Here is a 27892-nt window from a genome sequence, read left to right on the forward strand (position 1 = left end):
CAAAGTATAGGTTCAATCATAGTTAATAAAACAAATGAACTCGCTCAGACAAGGGTTGTTTGGGCTTCTGGCAGATTCAACCACATTCAGTCCCAGATGTCCCAGGTCACCACGTCTGATAATATGCAGGCCCCAGCTCCAGTCCTCTGATTCTTTTTCTCCCCCAGAGACTGTATGAAAGGCACAAGTGTCGTGTGCTGCACGCAGTCGTGTGTTTTCAACAAGCTTGTTCATCCAGCGACACATGCACCATCCACAGATCACAAGGACTCTGCTGTATTCCTGCAATTAGACCTTCTCTGCCTGAGAGGCGGGGCTTATCGGGGCGGGGTCGGATACACGGCCCCGCCTCTCCTGAGCGACTGCGCAGTCGCTGAGGGGAGGATCTCGGAACCCAGGCGTCTGGGCCCCAGTTTCCGCCGGGCTGAGAGCGCGCGGGATCAGCTTCCGGCAGGCTCTGGCTCGTGCGCCCCGCTTTTTCCGATGCAGTGTGATTCTAAGCCAAAGAGATGGGGAAAGTGAGGAGGCTGCGGGCCCGCGTGCACCAGGCTGCCGTGAGACTCACCGGGGAGGCCGCGCCCGGCCTCGCGCCTCCGGCCCAGGAGGCGGCCCCACCGCAGGCCTCAGCTGGCGGAGACGGGAGGAAGGTAAGGCAGGGGCAGCCAGCGGCCTTGGTGGCAGGAGTGTGTGTGCAACGGGGGTGGCTAGGGTGGGGGCAGGGTCGGCGGGGGTGGGTTGAGGCGCCTCATTGTGTCGCCTGCGGGGGGGGATCCCGGGCTGGCTTCGACCCTGTGGTGCCCCGGGAAGGGTCTCCCGCGACCCCGAGCCCACTCTCGGCCGTGTCTGCTGTGCGACCTGCCGCGCCTTCTGGGTCCGTGACATTTGGTGGTCTCCAGGCTCATTTCACGTTGAGATGGCGGGCGAGAGTTGACTTTCCCCGCGCCTTGAGCTGCGCGCGAGAACCAGACACCTTCCACAACAGCGTCCAGAAATGCTGCGCAAATATGAACTCTTAGGAGTGGAAAGGAAATTCTCAAGGTTAAAGAAAAAGTGAGGACCGAACTGCAAAGAGACCCTGTGCCCTGTAGCAGTCACCCCTGTTCTCTTTACCCTGCCCTAAGCGGTCACTGATCTATTTCCTGTCTCTCTTATGAACATTTCACACAGATGGAGTCATATATGTTGTGGTCTTTGCGGTAGTGTTGTTGGACTTAGGTTTTCAACATTCATCCTGGTTGTATCATTGTTTTTTAAGTCAGGATAACTTTCTAGGGTATGGATAGACCGCGTTTTGTTTATCCAGGGGCTGACCCTTGAGCTGCCGTGGAAGCACTTAGTGTGCAACCAAGGGCTTGGGGGGTGAGATGGGGGTCGGGGGACAGCAGATGAGCCCTTGTAGGTCCATGGGGAGGAAGACTTTGGTTCAGGTGTGTTAATGAGAACAGTCATGTCTGTTGAGCACTTGCTGTGTGCCAGTCACTTTACACCTTCCCGACTGCCCTAGCCCGCGTTTTGCAGGTGAAGAGGCTGAGAGTTTAAATAAACTACCAAGGACACTCAGCTGCTGATGCAGGAGCTGATGTTCGAACCCAGGGTCTGGTACCAGTGTTCTAGCTTTTATAAAAACTATTGAGTTATAATTAATATGTTATAAAATTCACCCATTTAAAGTGTAAAATTCATTGGGTAATTTTTTAGTATATCCACAGAGTTGTGCAAAAATCACTACAAATTTCAGAACATTTTCATTACCCTAAAAAAAGAAACCCCACATTTATCGTTAATCATTCAGAGCAACCACATATCTACTTTCCATATCAACAGATTTACTTGTTCTGGACATTTCATATAAATGGAATATGACAATGTGTGGCCTTTTGTATCTGGGTTCTTCCCCTTATGTGTTTTTTGAGGTTCCTCTTTGTAGTATAATTTTTGCAGTACTCATTTCTTTGTTTTCATTTTTTTAATGGCTGAAAACATTCCGTAATATGGGTAGATTACCATACTATACCACATTTTATTTTTCGATTCATAAGTTGATGGATAGTTAGGTTGTTTCTAATTGTTGGCTATCATGAATAATACTTCTGTGAACTTTCCTGTGCAGAGTTCCCAGTGGACATATAGAATGGAATTGCTGGGTGGTACGGAATGCTGTTTAATTTTTAGAGGAATTGCTTGACTATTTCCCACAGTAGCTGCACTGTTTTACGTTTCTACCAGCAATGTAAGAGGTTTCCAGTTCCTCCACATCCTCACCAACTTTGTTGTTATTTTCTGTCTTTTTTTATTATAGCCATCCTAGTGGATGTGAGGTAGTATATTATTGCTCTGGTTTGCATTTCCCTAAAGGCTAATGATGTTGAGAATCTTTTCATGAGCTTTTTGCTATTTGTACAAGTTTGGAGAAATGTCTCTTCAGGTCCTTTGCCCATTTTTTAATTGTGTTGTTTGTCTTTCTGTTGAGTTTTAACAGTTCTTTATATATTCTGGGTGGCAAACCCTTATCAGATATATATGGTTTGCAAATATTTTTTTGAGTTCTGTGAATTGTCTTTTTACTTTCTTGATGTTGTCCTTGGAAGCACAAAGCTTTTTGTTTCTTTTTTTGTTTGCTTGTTTTTATCCTCACCTGAGGACTTTCCTTTTTCATTACTTTTAGAGAGAGAGGAAGAGAGAGAGAGAAACACCGATATGAGAGAGCAACATTGATCAGTTGCCTCCTGCGTGAGCCTGGACCAGGGATCAGACCTGCAAACCAGGGGTGTTTCCCTACTGGGAATTGAACCCACAACCCTTCGGCCATGGGACAGCGCTCCAACCAACTGAGCCTCACCGGCCAGGGCAGCAGCACAGTGAGGTCCAATTTATCTCACGTGAGCGTCTGGGGGTGGGGGTGTGTGTGTGTGTGTGTGTGTGTGTGTGTATTTAAGATTTTATTTATTTATTTTTAGAGAGAGGGGGAGGGAGGGAGAAAGGGGACAGAAACATAGCTATGCCATGCGCGATCAGTTGTGTCTTGCATGCCCCCAGGCAGGCTGCCTGGTCTAACAACCCAGGCACGTGCCCTGTGCCCTGACTGGGGATCAAACTGGAGACCTTGTAGTTTGCAGTCTGAAGGCCCACCCTTGTGGTTTTGGTGTTGGGGAAATCCAAGGAAATCACAGAACAGCTTGAGCAGGATTTGGTCATGGAGAGAATCTTTGACAGCGAGTATCCTTTAGGGCTTGATGTAGTGCCAGGGATGCATGTCAGTATGTCTTAATTCCCCTGAGAGATAGAATTTGTATAACTCTATTTCCTGTCATCCCTTTGTCCTGCTATATTGTTACACAAATTGTATCTACATGGTATATGTTTTAGCCCAGCCTGAATTTGTTATAATTATTGTTTTATAATTGCTACAAGTTTACCTTTTCTAGGCTCCTTGTTTTGTTTTCGTGGATTAGAATTAGTTTTACTAGTCATTCAAAATCATTTGCTTTCAGCCTGAGAAACTTCCTATTAGAAGGCAGGTCAGTTAACAACACATTGTCTCAGCTTTGGTTTATCTGGGACTTTTATCTTGAAAGATAGTTTGTACGCTTTGCATATGTCATCCCACTGCCTCCTGGTGTCAATGAAGGGGGACCCCCCAAAACTGAATTTATTTATAAAATTTTTGTATTAATTCTCACATATTTAAACTTCAGTCACTTTCCAAGTACTCTCCAGTTAATGCAATTCATTATTGAGATATTTTTTCCCACTGCTCAAAGCAGTTTTTGAACTTGTTGATTTTTATGCCTTTTAGTGCTTCTGCTGACAGCAAACTGTTTCCCTTTGAGGACTTTTTTCATCCAGGAAAACGAAACAAAACAGAAAGTCTCTCGGGACAAGGTTGGGTGAATAGGAAGGGTGGGAAACAGGGGTTATGCTGTTTTGGGTCAAAACCTGCTGAACACTCAGCACAGTGTGGGCAGATGTGCTTGTAAATCACCCACCATGAAATGGGCAAACCCTTTGAAAGAGTCTTCTAAAAAAAAGAAATTCACTGAAGCCGAACGTAGCCTCTCACAGCAATGCCTGCTGGTCCACTGATGCAAATGGGCTCCTAGAACTCTGACCTAGCGGGGGAAGCCTGTTCTACCAGGGGCCTGCTCTCCAGGAGGTAATTCTGGGGTTTTTTATGTCCTCCCTTGTTGCACTGCATGGCGGCTATAGGGGCGCGCCGCCGCGGGGGAGCGCCGCAGGGAGCGCAGCGCTCCCTGAAACCTGGAAACCGGCTGGGGCCCGCTGAGGTGGGAGCAGGGCTCTGAAACCCACAGAGCCCGTCCTGGGGTCATCACGGATGAGGGTGAATAAACACAAAACGTCTCAAACACTCAAACGTCTCCCGTCTGTTTGCTGGGAGAGCAGAAAGAGGCACTTCCCTCTTACTAGAGAAGGCCGTGGCACATCCCTCTAGTGGGGAAGGCCCTGTTGTCCTTTGTTCCAAGGCTTTTATTGAAAATCTTATCGGTGGGGTATGTAACAGGAATGCATACATTATCTCATTACATCGGTAGGCTAAGTTTCACAGTGAATATATGATGCTTTTAACAAGACAAGTGACAGGAGTACACTCATTTACATGGGTCCAAGAGGAGACCAGAGTCAACAATAGAGACTATAGATAAGGGGAAAGTAGACGTAAAGGCGCCTTAAAGATATAGGGTGAAAGGTGTAAATAAAGTAAATGTCTTAATGATACCAGGTAAGGGGTGTAAAAAAAGGTCCTTTGCAGCATGAGCTCACCAGAGATTTGAGGGAGGAACAGAGTACACTCTAAAGAATTTACTTTTAGGCCTGATTACCCCGGGATCTGCCAGATCTGATTTAGGGCTGTTTTTCCTGCACTGTTTCAAGCCTGAGCCAGGCGGAGGAGGGAGCCACAAGGGATAAGGAGACTGCTTCTCGGCTACAGTGAGGACCCCGGCCATGTCCAAGCCAAGCCGAGAGGTGCAGGGGCCATTTTGCCCCTTCTCTGTGTCCCCCAATTTCTGGTCTGCTGCCAATGTCGGCCAATACCTGTCTTAGGTCATATACCTCAGCGCAAGGTAACTTACCCGTCGTTGGCTATTGACCATCCATGGCAAAGCAGAGAGGCAGGGGCTATACCCTTGCCTGGTGGGGAACAGCCAGTCCTCCTCAGGAGCCTGCTTTCCCAAGGCCTCCTGATTATCTCCAGCCTTGGGGCCCTCCAGCCTGTCGGCAGGGTTACAGCTCCTGACACCAGGCCGGGCGTCTCCCAACACTCCCCCCCGGGTGACTGTTCAGCCAGTGCTGGCTCGGAGCTCATGCCTGAGCCCCGCTCCTGGGGCCGTGTGCGCTGCATTGTGTTGGCTTGGGCGGTTGCTCCCAAGAGGGTGCAGCCTGGGCCCCAGGGTTGGCTGCGATCCCAGGAGGGCTCTTGGCTGTCTTTGTGGTGTTCCGTCTGTTATACTCTGTGTGCTCTGCCACATAGCTGGTTGCTGCTAGTGCTTGGTGCTGTGAGCTGCACGGTCTGCACCGATCCCTAGTCCCACAGCTCCCTGAGGCCTGGGTTTTTCCCCGTTCTGTCCTGATCGAGTCGGTACCCTTCTCGGAGGGCAGGGACAGCTTCAGCTTCTCCCTGGTGACACCCCTCTCTACAAGTGGAGCTCTCTACAAGTGTCCCTAATCTTCTTGGCTTGTGAGTAGCCTCACCCTACAGAGCTGGGTAAGGACAGTCAGAACCCGGTATCCTAGACCTTCCCCGCCTGGGGTGGAGTGTCTGCCCAACCAGGGGAGGGGCTGGAGGGGAAGGAAGCCCTGGTTCTCTGGCCTTGCTGTCTTGGAATAGAGTCTTGCAACCTGGTGGGGTGGAGGACTCCGGCTGCCTCTGCCCCGTGAATCCATAGCCTTGGACTGGGAGCTGGGGGAAGGGATAAAGCTCCTGCGGTAGTTCTGCTGTGCTGTAAAGTCTTTCTCTTGTTAATGAGACTTACAGTTTTCACCATTTAAATGGTTGTTGAGGAGAAAGTCTGCCACACCCCTTACTCTGCCCTTCTGGATATGGGTTCCCCCCACAGCCCCAGCTTTTATTTCCTGTGCTGGCCTGGTCAGGTGGGACCTGCTCAGCAGATGAAATCCTGCCAGACTCAAGACGGCAGCTAAAATTGTAAGGAAGCAACCCCATAAGGGAGATTTAGCAGACAGTGTAAGCATCAGAATTAGACTGCTCGGAAGGCAGAAAACAGAATGATTAGACAGAGACTACAAAGTAGGTATGCCTAAAATATGAAAGACATAAGGGAACCAGATAGGAGAAAGGAAAAAAGAAAACCTGACCAAGACTAGACAGATTTGGAGACAAAAAGCAATAAAAAGACCTTGTATTACAAAAGAAGTATGGCATTGAACCTTAACAAGGAAGAGAAAAGTAAACAGAGTCCTGAATTTTAGTTACGTAATGACATTGTAATCTGTGGAAAACAGTCATTGTGACATCCCCTTTTGTGCTCCAAAATGTGAAGTAATGCGATACAAAGTACCACTGTGGAAAACGCCCAAGTGACAGAAGTTGAGTATCAGGGTGTACAGGCTTGCATATGTGACCTGGGGCTCCCCTTTGAGGGGAGGTGTCAGCTGGAGTGGCCTTCCCCTTCCGCCCAGTGTCCCCAGGCTCCTGCACTTTTCCCCCTGTGAGTTCTCTCAGGTCTCCTGTTTACTGCCTCTGGGAAGTCCCCAAGAGCCAGGGCTTGTCCGTCAAGCGCCGTGGATGGGCGCATTTAGCCTGACACCGCCTTGGGGCTCAGGCGAGTTTCTGTTCCATCCCTGTCCTGTCTGTTGGTGTGTGACTCCCTGGGGGTGGGTACTGAAGTCCCTTCCAGGCACCTGTCCTGGCGTTTGGCCCTGGAATGAGCTGGATGGGCATGGGAGGAGGGTTCTGGGTGAGCGCGGTGTGATGGGCAGAGTGACTTGGAGGGTTTTGAAACCTTGGTACAGGGATGCATGCGGGCTGGAAACAGACCAGGGAGAGACAGTGCTGAGGTGGGAGAAGGGACGTGAAGCAGGAGAGCGCTGTAGGAGCGAGGAGATGTGAGGTTTGGGAGGAGATCCTGAATCTGGTCTAGGGTGGTTCTTAAACCAGGAGCACAGCCCACCTGGTGATTTGAGGCAGGCAGGCAGGAAGGTGCTGCCCTAGGGCTCTGGGGTCTGAGCTCCGAGGGTCCTGGGGCATCCCTGCTAGGGAGGGAGGGCAGTTCCCCCAGGTCCTCCTCCATGGATACCTGGCTCCACCCTTGTGCATTTTGAGGCCCTTTCCCTGGGGTCTCCCTGCCTCGTGTTGGGCATTGCTCTTCACCACAAAGCCATATAGCAAGTCTTACATCATCTTCTTTCTCCTTTTTAGGAGTGGGCTTTCGTGAACACTGACATCTTTGCCAGGACCAAGATAGAGCCCAGCGCCTTGGTGCAGAAGCTGGATCTGGACACGAGGAGCATTACTTCCATCAGGAGAGGTGAGCGGGCGTTTACAGGGCCTAGCTGGCTTTGAGTTATTCTTACGCATAGGCCAGAGCAAGTTTCAGTTGCCTGTACATTTTAAAAAGGTTTTTATTAATGGACCAATTTAAGATTTACTAAAATAGAAAGAATGTTATAAAGAAATCCCATGTGTCCCTCAACCATCTTCAACACACATATACTGCATTATTTTGAAGCAAACAGTGTCCTTCATGAATTCTTTAGTATTTGTTTCTAAGGGCTCTTAAAAAAAAAAAAAAGGCATATCTCCAATGCTGTTATATATCTAAGAGAAGTAGCAGTAATTTATTTTTATCAGATAAGCACACAGCGCTCATAATTGCCTTATAAAGTTTCTTTGTAAAACTCAGAGTGCAAACAAGGGCTCGCACTGCGTTGCAGCCCCTCCCACCTTTTCCTTCAGGTCTTCAGCATGTTTCTCTGGTCCAGCAAAATTCTTGGCTAGAGCTTTTTAGCTGAGCATCCCTGGAGGTGGTGAGTGGCTCTGCTCCCCTCCGCGCTGCACTAGGGGGAGCGAGCTCTTGAGGCCTGGAGGGCGCACCACCCCATCTGGAGAGCAATCGTAAGGCTGCCTGGGCGTGAGCTGCACGTATACAGCTGAGCATTGAAAGTAACAGCGGCGTCTTGCCTTGTTAAGAGTACTCAGCCTCCAGAGCAGGGCTGTCTGCCCTAGTCTCTTCGTAACCCTACTATACTTTACCTGCACAACTGTTGCCATTGATTTGATCCTACTGTACGTTTTCATCTTTAAAGTTGTAAGTAGCTGTCCTTCTTGTCTTGCTGCTTTAACAGTGTTTGTGTTCTCATGGTTGGTTCTCTAGTGAAATGATACACAGACTTCTCTTGTTGGAGGATTAAGCAGTATCCAGGTTTTTAGTATCACTTTCCAGGTTTCCGTCTACAGTTTGTAAACAGCTTAGAGTTGTAAGATAGGACTATTTCATTGGTTTGACTTACAAGGTCTGGCTGGACTTTTCCGGACCTTGTAGCAAAGTCCAGCCATTGTTAATATAATGAGAAAGGTTTGCATGACATTGATGTAACGTGGCAGCCAAGGAGAGTGGACTGGAATGCACATGAGTGAATAGTGATGATTTCACTGTACTAGCCAGTGGGGGCGTTAGACCCGTTGAGTGAGCATGTGCACTATATGGCTGTCGCATTCAAAATGACTGAGTGAGCAGGGCAGCGACTCTGCATCAAATTTTGCATTTAGCTTGAACATTTCCCTACGGAAACCATTCAGATGATTCAGAAGGCTGCAGCTGTGGGGAACTGGTCATTGGCAGCTTCATCACAACAACGCACTCGCTCATACATGACATCTCGTGTAGAGTTTTTTGGTGAAACATCAAATCACCCAGGTGACTCAGCACCCTTACAGCCCAGATTTGGCACCCTATGACTTCTGGCTTTTCCCAAAACTAAAATCATCATTGAAAGGGAAGCGATTTCAGACCATTGATGAGATTCAGGAAACTATAACGGGCAGCTGATAGTGATGGGGAGAACTGTGTGAGGTGCTGAGGCGCCTACATTGAAGGGGACTGAGGCATCATTGTCCTGTGTACAGTGGTTCTTGTGTCTTGTACCTTCTTCAATAAATGTCTCTATTTTTCATATTACATGGCTGGATACCTTCTGGACTGACCTCATGTTATCATGCATCTTCTGTGGGGTCATGTTTACATCATTGCTCTGGATTTTTGTTGTGTCCCTGGGGAGATGTATCTGAATCTCCTGGCCATTCTTTGTGTGTTGAAACTGCAGAGAGCAAACATTTTCCCCCCTACCCTCCTAGGGAGCCTGCAAATTAGATTCATAAAGGACAGATCAACAAGAGAAAAGCAGTTTATTAATGTGTACAGTGCACATCATGCGGGCGAAACAGCAGTGATGAAAAACTCAAAGGTGTTGGCTCCCGTAACATCTTGGCAAAGAACAGAACGTTTGTAGCCTTGCAGGTCCCCAACTGTGGGAGGTAAACATGCGGGGAAACGAATGGAGGAAGGTGTTTCGGGGGGAAAGCTGCCACCTTCCCTCCCCTTCATGGCCCCAAAGCTTCCTATGGAGAGGGTGTTGCTGACACTCATTTTTCAGAAGTCTCTTTGGTGTCTGGGTATTTGGGGCAGTTCTGATTGTCTTTCTTAACCTTGAATGAGTGCTTTACGTATTGTCATGGTTAGCTATTTGTCATTTCATACAAAAACTCTTGTAGGATTTTTTAAATTGCTGAGAAAATTATTCTACCAGAGAGCTGACTAATGCTGTCTTCTGACAGTTTCCAGTGGCGGCTATTCCCACCTCTCCTTGCCTCCTGCCTTCCCTGCTGGTTGTGAGGCCAGGTTTGCCCTCTGTAGGATAGGCTCTGCCTTCTTGGTCAAGGTTGGCATTCTGCCTTGCCTGTTGGTGCACAAACCCAGAAGGAGAAGCGATCTGTGCAAAGCCACTGTCCCTGAGCAGTTTGGAGGGAGTTGAGGGGACAGAGCATTAGTTTGCAGTTACAGAACCTGAGATGGAGTCCTGGTGTTGTGCTCTGTTGGCTGTTGGATTTGGGGGCATCTGTGTAGCTTCCCAGACAGCTAATTCATCACGCATCAGATGACTGTGGTGTCTGCTGGGCAGGTGTGCTACACCAGCCTGCCTGCGGGGTCCTTCTGGGCTTCTTCACCCAGGCTGACCAGCGGGACTCTCATGTCAGTGAGGGGCTGGCCCGCTTTGTCCCCTTTCGCAGACAGGGATGCAGTGCTGCGAGAGGTCAAGCCCCAGTGTGGGCGCTGGCCCCTCCTGTTGCTGAACTCAGAGCTGTGAGGCCCCGGTTGGGAATGGGAAGGCCATTAGGACCTCCGTCTGGCACTGCTGGATGGTTCTCTGCAGGACATCGTCATAGTTCCGTGTGCACAGAGAGAGGAGCTAAAGCTCTGCGCCCACCCTGAGGGAGCCCTGGCTCAGCACTCGCACCACCTGGGCCCCACCCCCACCAGACCTGCTGGGCCCTGTTTTCACGCTCCCTTTAGGGGTTTCTGATGCTGCCAAGGGCAGAACCCTGGCCCAGAGCCAAGTGGGTCCTGCTTGGCAGCTGCAGGAACACAGAAGCCCCTTTATCTCTTGTCTCTGAAGATCCTGGAGCCCAGACAGGCCCTGTGGTCCTGAGCTGTGCTCACCCAAGTGCATCCTGGTCTCCTAATCAGGCTCCGCAGCTGCTGGACCTCCCGAGGGAGCCCCCAAGGTGTCCAGATGCTCCAGGTTCCTGGTGGCAGGCGTCTGTGTCTTGCCTCTTCCCTACCCGAGCCTCCCTCTTCAGCAGCTCTTCAGTCTTGCCTGCTTGTTGGCCAGTGCCTGGGTCATGCAGGGGAACAGTGGGCCCAATAGTCGCCAGGCCTGAGCTGGGGCTGGTGGCTTGGGGCAGGGTCAGGTTGTGTGGAAGGTGGCATCTGGTGACTCATGTGCTCACTGCTCAGGAATCTGCTGGGCAAGGTGAAGGTGCCTGACTGCCTGGATCAGCACAGGCACGTCCTTCCTTCAGGTCTTCACCCTGGGCCAAGCCACAGGACAGCTCCCTATGTCTCTGCTGCTCAGTGTCTGCCTTGAAGCCCGTGGGGACTGGAAGACACTGAGCCCCCTCAGAGGGGAGCCTGGCCTGGCTGTGGGTCCATCGCCCGAGTGGATGAATGTCCCTTTTGCTTCCCCCTTGGGCTTCTGTGTGCTCCCCTCCTCCAGGCAGATGCGCTCCCACACACTCCTGCAGCCTCAGAATGCGGCGGGGCCTGCTTTGCGGGTGGCATTGTCCCTGCGTGTCTGCAGGGAGCCTTTGGAGCCCTGGGGCCTTTGGTGCCCAGTCCGCCGCCAGGGTCCCTTCGATCCACCTTGCAGGCAGGGCCTCCATGCTTCCTGTGCGGGGCCACTAAGCTAGAGGCTGTTCCCCACCCCCGCCCAGCCCCCCCGCAGACCACCTCATCCCCCTGAGGTTGGCCCCGACGGTCAGGGCCCCTGGGCTCATGGACCTGCATGTGAAACAGCTTCCTGGATCCTGTGTCCCTTCTTGGGCTGGGGACTTGAGGGTGCGTGGCCGTGCATTCGTCCCCTACCCAGGTCGCTTCCCCACCCATTCCACCTCTAGTCCTGTAGTCCTTTATGCTAGAAAGTTGCAGAGAACAAGCCCGCTCTGTCCTCAGGCACCCAGGGTGGTGGGCCGGTACTCCATCCTGTGGCCTGGGCCGGGCACTGCCAGCCCCAGACTCATGCCCAGAGAGGTGAGCAGGGTGGAGTGGGCCTGCAGGAGGGCAGGCCTGGTTAGGGGCACAGGAGCAGAGGGATGGGAGGGAAGAGCCTCTGCATTGCCAGCACGCTGTGCAATCAGCACGCTGGGCGGCTTGGAGGACACCAGGGGACTGTGGGGGAACTGTGTCTGCTGGGCTCACTGGTGGGAGAGGTTGGGGAAGTGGCGGTGGGGAGTGGACAAAGAGGCTGCAGTGGAGGGACTTTGCACAGGGACTCCTGAGACCTGTGCACCCGCCGCCTCTGACTCTAGGACTGTGCTGCTGAGACTCCCATGTTCCCCAGACAGTGAGAGCTCTGCCTCATGGCCACGCAGACTGCAGTACCAGGACTGCACGTTCCCTGTGCTGAGCGGCCTTCCTCTGTGTGTCCGGCCCACCACAGGTGTTTCCTCTGAAGTGCGAGTCCAGAGCAGGCGCAGGCGCCGGGCTGCTCAGCAGAGGGCAGCAAAGCTGCGTCTCCTACAGCCAAGCTCAGAGCCGGGAGTCCTGTCCTGCCTCCGGAGAGGCGCTGCTGGGAAGCCCAAGGGCTTTCCAGGGGTTCAGAGGTTTTCATGAAGACCCTTACGAAGACCCCTCCTACCTTTCCTCCAGCTTCGCAGTCAAGGGTCGCACAGACTCCACTAGACCGCTTCCCTTCCTCGTGTCCACCCCACCTGCAGCTGTAAAGGGGAGCCAGCAAGAGTGGGGAATGTGGAGAGGGAATTGCTGCCTGGGAGGGACCAGTTTCAGGACGGACCACCTGGCGTTGTTTGTAGCTGCGTGTGGCCCCCTGAGGACAGTGGACGGGCATCTTAGAGTCTTGAGTGGGTGTCATTTACCAGGTGTCGTAGCCTCTTTCTTTGCTGCGTGTGTGTTGCTGGTTGTCGGAAGTGGCTGCATCCTCTGTGGTTGCAGGCTGTTGGCTGTGAGCTCTTGCATGACCCTGGGGCCTGGGCTCTGCTGTGGGGAGCAGGTCCTCGGTGAGGGGGCCTCCACCAGGCCCCAGGGAGGGGCATCCACTGCTTCCAGGGCCAGCCTGGCCAGCAGAGCCTGAAGGCCTGTGTGCTTGGCCAAGTGCAGGACCAGGGGTCTGGGCCTTCCCTCTGGGCCCCTGGTAGCTGGGGGGCTGCTGAGCCTGCATACTGTGGCTCTGGCCTTGCAGTGGCGTAGGGGAGGTGGGGAGGGGCCCTGCTTGCTGGGCTGGTCTCGCCTGGTCTGCCTGGAGCCTGTTGTTTTTAACAAACAGAAGTAGGGAAGGGCAAGGCCAAGAAAGCAGCCCAGGAGGACCCTGCCTGGGCATTTTGAGAGGGAAGGAGTTGGGGCAGGATGAATGGCTGTGGGGCTGGGCCCGCGGGTCCCTGCCTCCTTCTTGGTGGTAGAGGGGCTGCGTCCTGGTCTCTCCCTACATCAGGGCTTCGGGAGGCAGCGTGGGTGCACCTTGCCCTGTGCATGAATACTCCTCTCTCTCCACTTAGGAGCAAGCTGCAGCGACTTGTGTCCCAGTGAGTTCTTCCCAGCTTTGGACTGTGGTGTGTGGATGGCCCTGGCCCGTGGCCTATAGGCACCTGCGGGGATATGTGTGAGCACACTGTGCTGAGAGAGATGCAGTGTGGACGGGGCCGAGGGGCCGAGGAGCTGGGCACTCGAAAGCACCCCGTGGTGGGCTGAGCTTGCCCTGGGCCCATCCGTTCTGTTGATAATCCCAAGAAGGTGATAGAGACAGGCTGGGTTGGTAGAGGCGGGGGTGGGACATGGGGGGCCAGACAGGAGTCACTCCTGTCATGCTGGGGTGGGGGACAGGCAGTGGCAGGACTGTCGGCCCAGAGGGGAGCACTGGAGGCTGGATCCCGCACCCCAGGAGGGCCCCTGCCTTTCTCTTCACTCATAGGTGCTGCTTATGTCTTCCCGTCATTTGGGGGGTTGGGGGGCCCCCTCTGAAGGAAGGCAGCTTTTCAACCACAGAACTGAAACCACAGGTCGCCCCACAGCCTTCCAAATACTGAAGCGATCGCTGGGCAGTGATGTGGCTTTACGTTAGGAATCAGCCCTAAGGTTTGGCGTCTGTCCTTCTGACATACTCGGCGGTTTGAGGCATCTAAGGGTTCATTACGAGACAGGTATTTCAACAAAAGGGCGCGTTAGCAACAATACTTGGCGAGTGTGTTTTGAAAAACATGTTGATGGGGCTGTTGGGTTTGTAGTCTTGCCAATTCTCTTCCAGGACATTGTCTGATTAGGGCAATTCATCCCCAATGTTTTTTTGTATCTTTGGGTTTTTTTAATAGCCACGTAATTACAAAGGTGCAGTATAAATAATGAAGAAAACTTGGACACAGAGAAAAGCAAATGGAGCACAGTCCCTACACCCGCACCTTTGGTAGGTGACCGCTTGTTTCTGGCCTTGCCCGTGGTGGGTAGCACAGTCTTCGTGCGTTCCGGCTGCTTCTCTGGCTGCCTGGTGCTGGGCCGTCCTCTCGCCCCGAGGTGTCCCTGTGGGGCTCACCCACCAATGGCTCCTGAGCTGATGCCCACACCATTGCATCCCCATTAGTAAGATGGAACAAGGCCCACGTCAGTGTGAAAACTCAGGGCAGGGCCTCGGTGTGGCCTCCTCCACCGCTGGCACCTCTGGCCCTGCCGCTCTCTGGCGTGCCCTGACCCTCCCTCACATCCAAGCTTGGAGGTGGTCGGCATGCAGTGGCCTTGCTCCTTTTCCAGCTGTTGAGATTTGTTGGATGGCAGGACTGCACATCTGTGAACATGGGTTCATACGTTTGCAGATAAAACCGGAGGGGTGGAATTGCTAAGGTGAATGTGTGGACATTGAATGTGCCAGTAGATGGTGCCAGGCTGCCTTGTGAAGACGCCACCCATGGAGCTCCCGCCCAGCGTGCCAAGTGTGCCCCTGGCTCGGGCCAGCTGGGTGCAGATGCAGGTCTCTGCCATGTGAGAGTGGGCAGTGGGGTCTGGTTTGTAAAATGTGCTCTTAGAATGAGATTTCATTGGCCATGTTTCTCTCTGAGTGATGCATTTGTGTCCTTTTCCTCAGTTTCCTTCTTGGCTTTTTCTTACTGGTTTGGAAGAGCTCTTTATGTAGGAAGGACCTGTTTTGTTACCTGCCTCCCTGCTTATGTTTGCCCCCCTACCTGTAGTGCCTTTTGAATTTATTCATGTAATTTTTTTCCCCTGTAGATGTTTTACCCTTGAATGTAGTCAAATCTATGTTTTTTTTTTGTGTGTGTCTTGTAACTCGTATTTTTTGTAGCACTTTCATGGCTTTATTTCTTATTTACATTTTAATCTGTTGAGACCTTACAGAGGGAGGTGAGTGATTTCCGTTTTATTTTTCCCCCAAATCTGTGCCTTAGGTTACATTTATCATTGGGGCGAGGAGACAGTCAGTATTGCGGATGCCTTTGTATTTTATGACTTAGGTCACATCAGCCATAACCTGCCGTCGTCTCTCATTGCCTGTGTCCCTTGTTTAAAACAGTGTCGTTGACGTCATCTACAGAAAGGCTGATCAGGTACTGATTCTCCTTACAGTGCCATTAGAACGTACTCATGTGCTACCCATTAGCCAGGTCCTCCTGAAACCCAACACCTGCGAAACAGTTCCTGTCCTCTGACTGCCCCACACTGGTGGCAGCCGTAGTGACTGAGGACTGGGAGAGCAGGACGGGCTGCCGGGCACAGGGGTGGCACTGGGGCAGGCAGACAGGCATCTCCTTGCTGGAACTTCACCTTCTGCTCCACGAGGCTCCTTTATGAGGACAGAGCAGGGGCTCCTGCTCACCAGCACTGCTGCAGCGGCAGCCCCGTTTCCCGGATGAGCAGACTGCAGCCCAGACGGGTCAGGTAGCTGCCCAGGGTGTGTCTCTACAAGCAGGGCTCCAAAGCTCATTGGTCTGCCATACAGAGTGTTTTACCCTCAGCTTCTCTTGTGAAAGCAGTCTGTGCCTGAGTTTGCACCGGGCCTTATCTCCGGGGTGCTAGGTGTCATTTTGGTCCATACCCGAGGGCTGTGCAGGCACCTGAGGGCGGGCACAGAGCAGGGCTCGGGCGCTGGGGAGAAGCCTGGTGTGCTGAGCGGGACGCCCAGGGTGGCTGGCCCCACCCTTCCTACCTGTGCTCTGCGCGGCTGATTGGTTTTTTTTCTCCAAGTAATTTTTTTTATTGTGTTTGTTTTTCCATTACTATTTAGTTCCCTAATACCACCCTCCCATATGCAGTCACCACACTGTTGTCTGTGTCCATGAGTCCTTTTTCCTTTTTGCTCAACCTCTCCACTCCCTACCCTTTCCCCCTTTAGCTGTCATCCTGATTGCTATCTATGAGTCTGTCTCTATTTTGCTTGTTAGTTCAGTTTGTTTATTAGATTCCATTTGGAGTAAAATTGTATGGTATTTGTTTTTTCTCTTAACTGGCTTATTTCACTTAGCATGTTCTCCAGGTCCATCCATGCTGTTGCGAAGGGTAAAACTTTATTCTTTTTTAATGGCCAAGTGTAAATCTCCCATAGTTGTTTTATCCACTCATCTACTAGTGGACAGTTGGGCCGCTTCCATATCTTGGTGATTGTGAATAATGCTGCAATGAACACAGCGGTGCTTATGTTCTTTCAAATTAGTGTTTTGGGTTTCTTTGGATATATTCCCAGAAGTGGGATCGCCAGGTCAAAAGGCAGATCCATTTTTAATTTTTTGAGGTATCTCCATACTGCTTTCCACGGTGGCTGCACCAGCCTGCATTCCCACCAAGAGTACGCGGGGGTTTTCTTTTCTCCACATCCTTGCCAGCACTTGTCGTTGATTGTTTTAACTGTTGTTTTTATCTTAGGTCCTGGCCAATTTTGCTCATCTTTAAGACAGAAACAAACTGCTTGCTGGGTCACGTGGATACTCCAGGTTGGCCAGGCCCGCCCTGGCCTTCGCTTTCCTGGTGCCTGCCCGGGTTCGGGTTGAGCACTCAGGCTGGGATGGTCTGCTCCAGCGTGTGCAGTCCCTCTCACTTTGTCATTCATCAGAAATGCTGCTGGACACCCTGTCCCCCTCCTCTGTGGCTGGTGGGGCTGTAGCGTTGACTTTGGGTGTGTCCGGAAGTATAACATGGGCCCCAGCACATCGGGCCTCACTCTTGGCAAAGGGCTGTAATTCGATGAAGTCATGTGCTCCAGGGTTTGTACGAGTTTCTGACACGAGCAGAATCACCACCTGACTCTTGACAGGACTTGTTTCTGTGTTGTTTTTCAAACTTAGATGACATGGATCTGTTGTAACAGCCAGGAAAATACGTGTGAGGGGAAGATGAGTCAGGGCGTGCATCTTATATAGAACATCCTGGGCTGCAAGCACCTTATCTCTGGGGAACCAGTTAAGGTCAAGAAGTGTGGCCAGCCTGGAGATCGCTCCGTTTCTAGAGCAAACTGGAAGCAGAGACGCTCTCAGCGGGTCCAGCACCTCCGACCCAAGCCTTCCCGCGTGCGCCCGCAGGCCATAGCCCTGACATCGGGCAGGCAGTCATCGGACTGTGTTGTCTTGTGCTCCTGGAATGGCATGCCTGCCAGCCTGGTAGCATCAGCTTCCCCAGCGCGTTCCCCCTCCTGCCCTTGGGCTGGGCCCTGTATGAGTGCTCCAGCCCGTCCAAGCAGAGTCCACGGTCATCCAGCACATGCGCTGGCACTGCCCAAGTCTTCCTGGGGCCCCATGATGGCTTCAGACACACTGTGACGATCTTTGTCCAGCTGGGAGTCAGTTGTGGCTAACATGGCGCAGTGGCTCATACCCAGTGCGGTGGGCACCACGCTATACCTTGGTGGTCCTCCCGCCCCGAGTGTGCCTGTTTGGAGGCAAGGGGTCCTGTGTCTCGCTTCCCACTGCTGCCTGCTGCAGAGGGATGGACGCTGTGGGGCCGGTGAGGCAGCCCCGAGGCGCTCTGTGGTTTGCGGCTGGGGCTGTGTGCGTTGTCTGGGTGCTCTGAGGGGCTGTGCCTGCATCCATGCCTCGGTTCATAGTTTATCTGGGGGGATAGGCCCCCAAATCCCAAGTTCACAGTACCCCTCCGGTGGCCTGGTCCCAGGGGTGCTGGCGAAGCTTCAGCGGGGCCCAGCCTGGGGACACTGCTGCCGAGGCCTGGTAGCTGTGGGCCCACATGTCCTTCTCCATTCCAGGGCTGGTCCATGGCAGTTCCCCGTGACCCAGCCAACCTCTGAGTCTTGCTTTTCTCATCTGTAAAATGGGACTAGTCATGGGGTCACTGACCCAGTGTGCCTAGTACTTCTAAATGTCATCAGGTTTCTTCAGGTAGTTAGCAAGTGTCACAGGCTAGCGAGTGTGATGGGGCCTTGGCACCTGGGAGCGTGTGCTGCTGCACTTCCCCACGGGCAGTGGGCAGATGAGGAAGAGGAGGGTGGGGGAGTCTCAGGCCTGACTGAATGCGGGAAGCACCGTGCTCCCTGCCACTCAGGGGAGGACGAGAGGCTCTGTCAGCTCAGGCAGCCGTGACAGAGCCGCAGCCCAGGTGGCTCAAACAGCAGACATTCATTTCTCTCAGTCCTGGAGGATGGAACTCTGAGGCCAAGGCCTCGGAGGGCTGGTTCTTCCTGAGGCCCCTCTCCTTGGGGTGCAGACAGCTGTCTCCTCCCTGTGTCTTCACGCGGTCGTCTCTCTGCATGTCTCTGTCCTGCCCTCTTGTTAGAGGGGCACCAGTGTTGTTGGGTTAGAGCCCCCCCATATGACTTCTTTTCAACCTAATTACCTCATTAAGACCCTCTGCCCCAACACTGCCACACTCAGAGATACTGGGATTAGGGCTTCAGCATGTGAATTTGGGGGACGGAGTTCAGCCTGTGACAGTAGAGGTGTGCAGACAGGCCACGGGTGGCGAGGTCAGGGCGGTGGCAGAGGGGAGGCTGCAGACCTGGGCGGTTGAAGTCACCACAGAGTAAGGGCAGACGGTACCTGGGCGGTGGCACAGGAGCTGAGGGGAATGGCGTGGGCGGTGAGGTCAGCTGGGCGGCCGCGGTTTTGATGACGGAGCTGTTCTGGGTAACAAAGCAGAAGGTGTGTGTTGTACTCCACAGCCTGGTACTGGCAGCCGAGGCCGGGCACATACCCCTGTGGGCAGGCGAGGGTGGACAGAGGGCTCTGGGAGAGGGCCCGTCTGCAGGAAGGGGGTTTCTTGTTATCCTGGTTGACTCAGTGACACAACGGGGGGCTGCCTCTTGCTTAGACCGCACTCATCTGGGTCCTCTCAGCTTCCAGTGGCACATGTGCAGAGACATCCCAGGAAGTTGGGGACGGTGAGCCCAGGTCCTGGGCTCAGCAGAAGAGGGCCCTGGGTGCCGCGAGATGCCCGGCCAGTTCTTGATGGCTCACGGGTCCTCTTCGAGTTGCGTGACTCTCCCTTGGCAGCGTGCATGTGCCGCAGCGCTCCTGAAGGTCATCCCCGGGTAGGGGTGAGGAGGGAGGGGGGTGAAGGCCTGCCTGGACCTCCTGGGGCAGCCCTGTGGGAAGTGCCCGGCGCTTGCTTCAGAGGGACGCCAGTGCATAGGGCCCCTCCTGCCTTTGTGCTGCTGTGCAGCGTGGGGTCTGCAGCACCGCAGGAGCCGCTGCTCCATGTGCCCCTGGGGCTGTGAGAGGCTGGGGCTGGCCTTGTCCTGGGGCAGCCCGACCGCTGTGGCTCAGTGGCCCATATGGCAGTAGTGCTGCCCGGCACCGTCAGAACCTGTCCCGTTCTGTTCCCAGGCTTTGTGGGCAGGGAGCTTCAGGCTTTGTTTTGCGGGAACGGGGATGCTCCTCTCATTGCACGTGTGCTCTGTCCTCAGGTGCCGAGGCGAAGACGATTTTGCCCAAGAAGGAGAAACTGAGGCTGAGGCGTGAGCGGTGGCTACAGAGTAAGTGCACCTCTTGTGTCCGGGGTGGCGATGTGGCTCACTCATAGCCAGGGCGGCGCAGGTTTCCCCATCCTCTGTCCAACTCATGGCCCCTTGTTGCAGACCGGGGTGGGCCACGCTCAAGGCGGTGGGCTGGGACCTCGCAGCATGCCGGAGATGGCCTGTGATGTGACAAGGAGGTGGCCCTATGTGAGTTTCTGCAGAGCCTTGACTTCTCCCTAAGAAAATGGTCTCAAGAAGGCACTGCACTCAGCTTCTTGTGTGTAGAAACAATGTTTTTGGTCCTGTGATGAATTTGTAATTCATCAAAAGTGTCACATGTTGGTCATGAATCCTTTGAGGGACAGAACTCCCCAAAGGGACAGGTGAAATCATGTCCCTTGAGCATGTGTCCTTTCAGACCTCCGGGCACACACCTGCACAGGGCGTCTGGGCAGCAGCGGTTCTCTGTGTGGTCCAAGGACCCCTGGATCCTGTGTCTTCTGAGGATCAGTGGGGCATTTCCCTCCAGACACCTGTCTGTAACGGTGGAATTCCTTCACGCACGGCCAGCGAAACGTCTTGTGGCAGGTCGAATGCCACTCTCCCTACTAATTTTGTTTTGGAAAATATAGTTATTTTTCATGGTGCTGAATATTTGCTAATATTTTTTCTAAAGATTTTCTCGTGATGATTGTTTTGTAATTTTTTTCTATTGTTGTGTTTTTAGTGTGATTCTGCTAACTTACAAACTTCTCAGAATACAGTTGGCCTTCTGTGCACAGATTCAACCAACCTTGCTTGACAATACAGTCACAAGCCACGTTCCAAGAAGGGTGTTGTTAGGGCGGATGCCCAGAGGCAGTCACACTCACCAGGATGGTCGCGCCCACTGCACACCGAGGCACGTGGCACAGCCTCTTGCTCCTGGGCTGCAGCCTGAGCAGCAGGTCACGGTACAGCGCTGGGTTCAGTCAAGCACAGGAGAAGTGACACAGTCAGGAGGCCAGGCGAACACGACTGTGTGAGGCTGCTGCAGTGTGACGTGGCTGCCGTTCTGCGGCACACTTTTGTTTTATGTAGAAAGTGTACACTCTAAAACAATGTAGTAAATACACAAACCCTTAACATGGTGGTTTATTATCATGGTCAGGTATTGTGGACTGTACACATGTGCGCGTCCTGTAATTTTTCAGGTTTCTTTGCCGCATGCTGTTCATCTGTCTGCGTGTCTGCCTACCCGGCTGCCAACCCATCCGTGGTTTATCTGTCTGCACTTCCCCAAGGAAGGGCAGGCGCCAGTGCACTTTCTCCCAAATGCTGTTGCTAGAGTTCAGTATTTGTTTATGGTCCTTTTTTTTTTTTTTTTTTTTTTTAAAGATAGTTGTTCAGCGTCATGATCAGACTATTACATTTAGCAATCAATGGCATGGGTGCAAAAAAAAAAAAAGAAAAAAAAAAGAAAAACTACGTTAAAAACGCTTTGTTGGAATGCTTTATACTTTCCACAGAACAGAAACTAAAATAACCTGTTATACAGTTTAGTCACAAACACAGTCCTCGAGTTTTTTGCCCATTCACATGAGTATTGTCTAAAACGTGTCTTCTTTGTGGCAGCTAGGCCCTGCCACCACCGTGCTTGGCTGAGTTCACAAATCTGTCGTAACCTGTAGCTTCCCTGTCACTTCTCTGGCTCTCTTCTCCTGCTAAGCTTTGTTTCCTGGCAGCAACTAAAACCTGCCACTGCCGTAGCTACTGCTGCTGCTGGAACCGCCATAGCCACCTTGATTTTGTGGTTTGGCAAAGTATTGGCCTCCCCCACCGTAGGGGCCAGAGCTTCTGCCTCCAAAGTTTCCTCCTTTCATGGGTCCAAAATTTGAAGATTGATTGTTCTAATTGCCAAGATCACTGTAGCTTCCACGACCTCCAGAACTGCGTCCATCATTCCCAAATCCCGCACAGCCGTTCCCACTGCCACCATCCCCACCACCACCGCGGCTGCCCCCAAAGCCGCCTCGACTGCTGCGGTTTCCTCCACGGCCAAAGTTGTCATTCCCACCAAAACCGTCTCCGCGACACCTCTGGAGTTTCCAGAACCACTTCAACCTCTTTGGCTGGATGAAGCACTAGCCATCTCTTGCTTAGATAGGGCTTTCCTTACTTCACAGTTGTGGCCATTTACAGTGTGGTATTTCTGAATGACAATCTTGTCTACAGAGTCATGGTCATCAGGTTACAAAAGCGAAGCCTCTCTTTTTGCCACTGCCTCGGTCAGTCATGATTTCAGTCACTTCAGTTTTCCCATACTGTTCAAAAATAATCTCTTAGGTGATGTTCTTTAGTGTCTTCTTTAATTCCACCAACAAAAATCTTTTTCACGGTTAAGTGGGCACCCGGGCTTTGAGAATCTTCTCTCGAGACAGCCCTCTTCGGTTCCACAACTCTGCCATCCACCGCGTGTGGCCTTGCATTCCTGGCTGCATCCACCTCCTCCACAGCGGCATGTGTGACAAACCCAAAGCCTCTGGAGCGCTTGGTGTTTGGACCTCTCATCCCCACACAGTCTGGGAGCGTCCCCATTGCTCAGAATGGCTCCTCAGGCTCTCATCTGCCGTTTCGAAGCTCAAACCTCCGATAAAGAGCTCCCGTAGCTGCTCCGGCTCTTTGGGGGACTCTGACTTAGCCATGACGACCGCAGGAGAGGAGACCTCACCAATGCTGACTCAGAGGTGGCCACCAGCAGAAAGGCTGTTTATGGTCCTTTTTAATTTTTATTTTTAGGTAAAATTTAATACAATAAAATGCAAGTATGTCATAGAAGGGTTTATGACAGTTGCACACACGTGTGCAGCCATAACCCTGTCACTACAGAACCTCCTCGCCCCCAGAAATCCCAGACTGCCCGAGGGTCGGCACCGCCTGCTCTTTCTGGGCCACACTTCAGGTTCACTGCTCTGGGGGGCACATAAATGGAATTTCTGCGTGTTTAAAATTCATCCATGTTACATGTGGCTGCGGTCCATGATGTTCTGTTGCTGGGAAGCGTTTCTTTATATGGACATAGTAGTTGGTGCCCACTTTTCTATTGATGGACACCTGGTCTTTTTTCCCTTTTAGCTGCTATGACTAAGGCTGCTATGAACATTCTTTACAAGTCTTTTTGTGGACTTATGTTTTCATTTCTCTTGGGTAAATACTTGAGAATGGAACGCTGGGTCATAGGGTAGTTGTATGTTTAGTTTTACAAGCAACTACCAGATGTTTCTCTAAAGTGGCTGTCCATTTACACTCCCACCAACGACGCTGGGAGCGCTGGCTGTGGCATAGCTTTGCCGACACGTGGTGGTGGCCTTCTGCGGAGCACCACACGGTGGCTCAGTGTGGGATCAGTGTTCATTGCCACAAACCAGCATCTTCATGTCTCAACTGCGTGTTTGTGCGTCCTCTTCACTTGAGTGTTTCCGGAGGGTCTTTGCCTTTTTATTACTGAGCTCTATGGATTCTTACATCCTGCACATCAGTCCTTGGTTAGGTGTGTATTTCACAAATAATTTTCTCTCAGGCTGTGACATCCTGTTCTTCTAAAAACCTTTATTATTTTGGCTTTTATATTTAGGTTTCTGATCCATCTTGAATTAATGTTTGTCTGTGGTACGAGTTCCCCCCCGCAGTCCCCACCACGTGCACATTGAGCTATTCCGCACTGATTGTTATAAAGACTTTATTTATTTATTTTTAGAAAGAGGGGAAGGGAGGGAGAGAGGGAGAGAAACATCAATGTGTGGTTGCCTCTTAAACGCCCCCACTGGGGACCTTGCCCACAGTCCAGACTTGTGCCCCAACCAGAAATCAAACCAGTGACATCTCGGTTCATAGACCGACACTTAGTCCACTGAGTCACATCATCCAGGGCCTGAGTGACTTTATTTTTGTTTCCCCAGATGAAAAAAGTCCTCAAAGGAAAACATTTTGCCAACGTGGAAGAGGTGAAACAAAAGATGGCAGAAGCACTAGAAAGCATCAAAATTGCCAATTTCAAAAACTGTTTTGAGCAGTGGAAAAAGTGTCTCGATAAGTGTATTGCATCAAATGGAGAGAACTTTGAAGGTGCTTGAAGTTTAAACATGTAAGAAATAAATACACAATTTTTTAAAAAAGATTTTATTTATTTATTTTTAGAGAGAGAGGAAGAGAGGGGGAGAGAAACATCAGTGTGTGGTTGCCTCTTGAGTGCCTCCAGCTGGGAACCTGGCCTGTACCCCAGGCATGTGCCGTGACTGGGAATTGAACTGGCGACCCTTTGGTTCGGAGGCCAGCACTCAGGCCACTGAGCCATACCAGCCAGGACCAAATACCCAATTTCTAATAAATAAATGCCAGGTTTTTTGGATCGCCCCTCATAGTTTGTGTCATCAATGTTGTATAGATAGAGGTCTCACATGGTTTCTTTTTGATAAGCTTATTGCTAACTGTTTTATAGTATTTGAAGCAATTATAAATGGAATTCTCAGAAGCTACATTTTCCATTTTTCTGCTAGGGCATAAAAGTATTTTTAAAATACTAATCTTGTATCTTTTGACCTTGCTAAAATCGTATTAGCTCCAGTAGTTATTTCGTAGCTCCCTTAGAATTTTCTGTATTCATACTCATGCCACTTTATTAAAATAGAGAGTTGTATATCTTCTCTCAAAGTTTATTTTTGAGTATTCTCATCTTACTGACTCAAACCTTTGGTGCAGCAGTAAAAGCTATGAGAATTGTCTCCGGTCTTGGCAGCCAAGGGTGGGGCCATGCCAGTGTCCTGCCAGCATGCTTCGTTCAGCGGGGGAACCCCAGGCCACGTGGGGCATAAAGCAACTTGACGTCATGCATTTTGTTTCATGCCCTATTTACATGGAACTTCCCTTCAATATTTTGTAGAAGATTAGCAAACGTGGGCTGGACAGTAAGGAGGAATGACAAGGACGACGTGTTATTGCCCTGCTTCTGAATTCCGTTACGGGACATGGGCGGGCTTTCAGGAAGCTGGCACCAGCCCTCCTGGGCGCCATATAGAAATGCAAGTGTTCAACACAGCCTGTGTGGTTGGTTTTAAAGGCCTGATTTGCCCATGTTATGTTTTCTTTTTTTAGAATAATTCTTTATTTTTCAATTACTGTTGAAGTACAATGTTATATTAGTTTCAGGTGTACAACCCAGTGGTTATACATTTATATAACTTACAAAGTCATCACCTTGATAAATCTGTTTTTTATTTGACATCATACATAGTTATTACAGTACAATTGACTATACTCCCTACACTATACTTTATATCCCTGTGGTATTCTGTAATGACCACTTTGTGCTTTTTAATTCCTCCACCTTTTTCATCCAACCCTCACCCATACCTAGCAACCCTGGAAATGTCCTCTGTATCTGTGAGTCTGTTCCTGTTCTGCTTATTTGTTTATTTGGTTTTTAGATTCTGCATATAAATGAAACCCTATGACATTTGTCTTTCTCTTAATTTCATTCAGCACACTGCCCTCCAGGCCCGCCCCTGTTGTTGCAGATGGCAAGAGTTCATCCTTGTTACTGGTGGTGTCATGTTCCATCGTATGTGTGCACCACTTCCGCGTTCATTCAGCCATGATGGGCACTTCGGTTGCTTCCATATCTTGGCTGTTGTAAATAATGCTGCAGTGAACATACGGACTTACATATCTTGATTTCATTTAGTGGTTTGGGTCTATTTAGATAAATAATAAGAAATGGAATTGCTGGGTCCTTCTTTGTCTCTTGTTACAGCCTTTGTTTTAAAGCCTCTTGGTTGTTCTAAGTATTGCTACCTGAGCTTTTTTATTTGTTTGCTTCCATTTTCATGAAATATTTTTTCTTATCCTTTTGCTTTTCGTCATTATGTATCTTTCAATCTGAAGTGAGTGCCCTGTAGACAGCATATGTAAGGGTCTTGTTTTGTTATCCATTCAGCCACCATTTATCTTTTGATTAAAGCAGTTAATCTATTTGCATTTAAAATGTTGATAGATATGTATTTATTGCCATTTTATTGTTGATATTTTTGACCTCTTCTTCTTAAAGAAGACCCTTTAACATTTCTTATAATACTTATTTGGGGGGATGAACTCCTTTTGCTTTTTCCTGTCTGGGAAGTGCTTTATCTGTCCTCAATTCTAAATGATAGCTTTGCTGGTAGAGGAATCTTGGTTGTAGGTCCTTGCTTTTCATCACTTTGAATATTTCTTGTCAATCCCTGCTGGCTTACAAAGTTTCTGTCGAGAAATCAGCTCCCTTGTAGGGTACCTAACTGCTTTTCTCTTGCTGCTTTTAAGATTCTTTTTGTCTTTAACCTTTGCCGTTTTAATTATGATGTGTCTTGAGGGAGGGCTTTTTAGGTTCATCTTGTTTGGGACTCTGCATTTCCTGGACTTATAAATCTATTTCCTTTGCCAGGTTAGGGTAATTTTTTATTATTTTTTAAAATTGGTTTTTAATTCCTTTCTCTCTTTTCACTTGGTACCCCCATGATACAAATGTTGGTATGCTTGAAAATGTATCAGAGGCTCCTTAAACTATCTTCATTTTTTTTTTTTTATTCTCTCTCTCTCTCTTTTTTTTTTTTTTTTGCTGTTCTCATTAGGTGTTTTCTGCTTCCTTCAGATTTGATCATCTGCTTCATCTGTTCTACTATAGATTCCTTTTAATGTTTCCTTCATTTTGGTTATCATAGCCTCCATCTCTGGTTCTTCTGTCTCATTTTTATATTTCTGGTATCTTTGTTGGATTTCTCACTAAGTTCTTGTACTCTTTCTCTAACTTCATTGAGCAGCCTGATAACCATTGTTTTCAACTCTACATCTAGTAGATTGCTGTCTCTATTTTGTTTAGTTCTTTTCCTGGAGTTTTGTTCTGTTCTTTCATTTGGGGCATGTTTATTTGTCCTCATTTTGGCAGCCTCCCTGTGTTTGTTTCTATGTATATGTAGAACTGCTACATCTCATGGGCTTGATATTGTTGCTTTATGTAATAGGTGTCCTGTAGGAACCAATGGCACAGCCTCCCCTGTCACCCAAGCTGGTGCTTCATGTGCACCCCACAATGTGGGCTGTGTGCATCTTCCCATTGTAGTTGAGCCAAGAACACATCAATGGGAGGGATTTTTCCCCAGGCCGATAGGTTCCAAGGACCGGCTGTGACCACACTGGAGGATCTGCTGTGTAGGGGCCAAGTCCGTGCAGCTGGACTCATCAGTGGGCCTCTGGTGCCCAGTGAGTTTGCCTCTTGAGTATGCCACTCGTGTAGGTGGTTGGTTGGTGCTTTGGTGTGGTCTGAAGCTGTCCACTGGTGTGCTGGCTCTGGAGCCTCTTGGGAGGTGCAGACCAAGATCAGCTGCCCGTGCCCTGCCCAGGACCACCCAGCGTGAGCTACAAAGCGATCTGCAGGTGGCTGCTATTTGTACTGGGTTTGGAGGTTCCCAGGAGAAGCCACGCTACAAACCAACAACGGCTGCTGCTAGTGCCGGGCCTGGGGCCACTTAGCAACAGGTATAGGGCACGTTGAGGCCAGATGCTGCTTGTTTGGGGTTTGTGAACCTTTGAGAGATTTTAGAAAGGTCTGAATCATGAGTCAAGACAGACCGTTGGTATGTATTGTAAAAGCCATTGGAAACTTTTGGGCTTGGGTGGCCCCACAAGTTGGGTGGGTTGAAGTCTGAGGGAATCACCAAAATGGGGTGAACCGTGTTAACCAGTTTGATGGAGACTCAGATATGACGCCTGTCTGCTGTCTCTGTTGGGGGAGGGCTCAGCAAAGGAACAGTGGCCTCTGCCAGCACTTCTGTCTGGGGAAAAGCTGCCTTTGTTCAGCCCCTGATGGACAATTCAGCTTCTCCCCCATCTGTCCCTGGCACCTTTTAACTGCTGCCCCAGCGCTGGAGCGCAGAGGCCGTGAGTCCGAGTCAGTCAGGGTGTGGGCCCTTCAAGAGGAACGCCCGGGACTCCAGAAGCCCTCCGTCTCGCTCAGCCACAATCTGCGCTGGTTTTCACAGCCAGTAGTTATGGGGGCTTCTCTTTCCAGCACTGGAACCCTGGGCAGGGGGCCTGGTGTGGGGCTGGGACCTCCATAGCCAAGATAGCTCTCCTGATTTTTAACAACCACACATGGGTGAGGGACCAGTCTTGACGTGGCTTCTTCTTTCTATCCTTAGTTCTGGGACTTCTGTTCAGC

General features: G+C 50.7%; 1 protein-coding gene and 1 pseudogene across 2 annotated transcripts in view; one reads left to right on the forward strand and one right to left on the reverse strand.

Moving 5' to 3' along the window:
* The first annotated feature begins 372 nt into the window (after positions 1-372).
* The window catches only part of SLX9 (SLX9 ribosome biogenesis factor), a 34496-nt gene continuing 6976 nt past the window's right edge, over positions 373-27892 (forward strand). The window contains exons 1-4 of one of the 2 annotated variants that reach the window (XM_054579114.1): positions 545-647; positions 2666-2879; positions 7397-7505; positions 19615-19683. In XM_054579114.1, the coding sequence (XP_054435089.1) occupies positions 2808-2879; positions 7397-7505; positions 19615-19683 (250 nt within the window). In that variant the 5' untranslated portion in view covers positions 545-647; positions 2666-2807. Of the gene's footprint in view, positions 648-2665; positions 2880-7396; positions 7506-19614; positions 19684-27892 lie in introns of both variants that reach the window. The other variant, XM_054579110.1, reaches the window with a different exon arrangement.
* Positions 21393-22349, reverse strand: LOC129073612 (heterogeneous nuclear ribonucleoprotein A1-like; annotated as a pseudogene).

Source organism: Pteronotus mesoamericanus, unplaced genomic scaffold (genome assembly GCF_021234165.1).
Source record: "Pteronotus mesoamericanus isolate MK-2021 breed Mesoamerican mustached bat unplaced genomic scaffold, CSHL_Meso_final contig_116, whole genome shotgun sequence".
Classification (NCBI taxonomy): domain Eukaryota; kingdom Metazoa; phylum Chordata; class Mammalia; order Chiroptera; family Mormoopidae; genus Pteronotus; species Pteronotus mesoamericanus.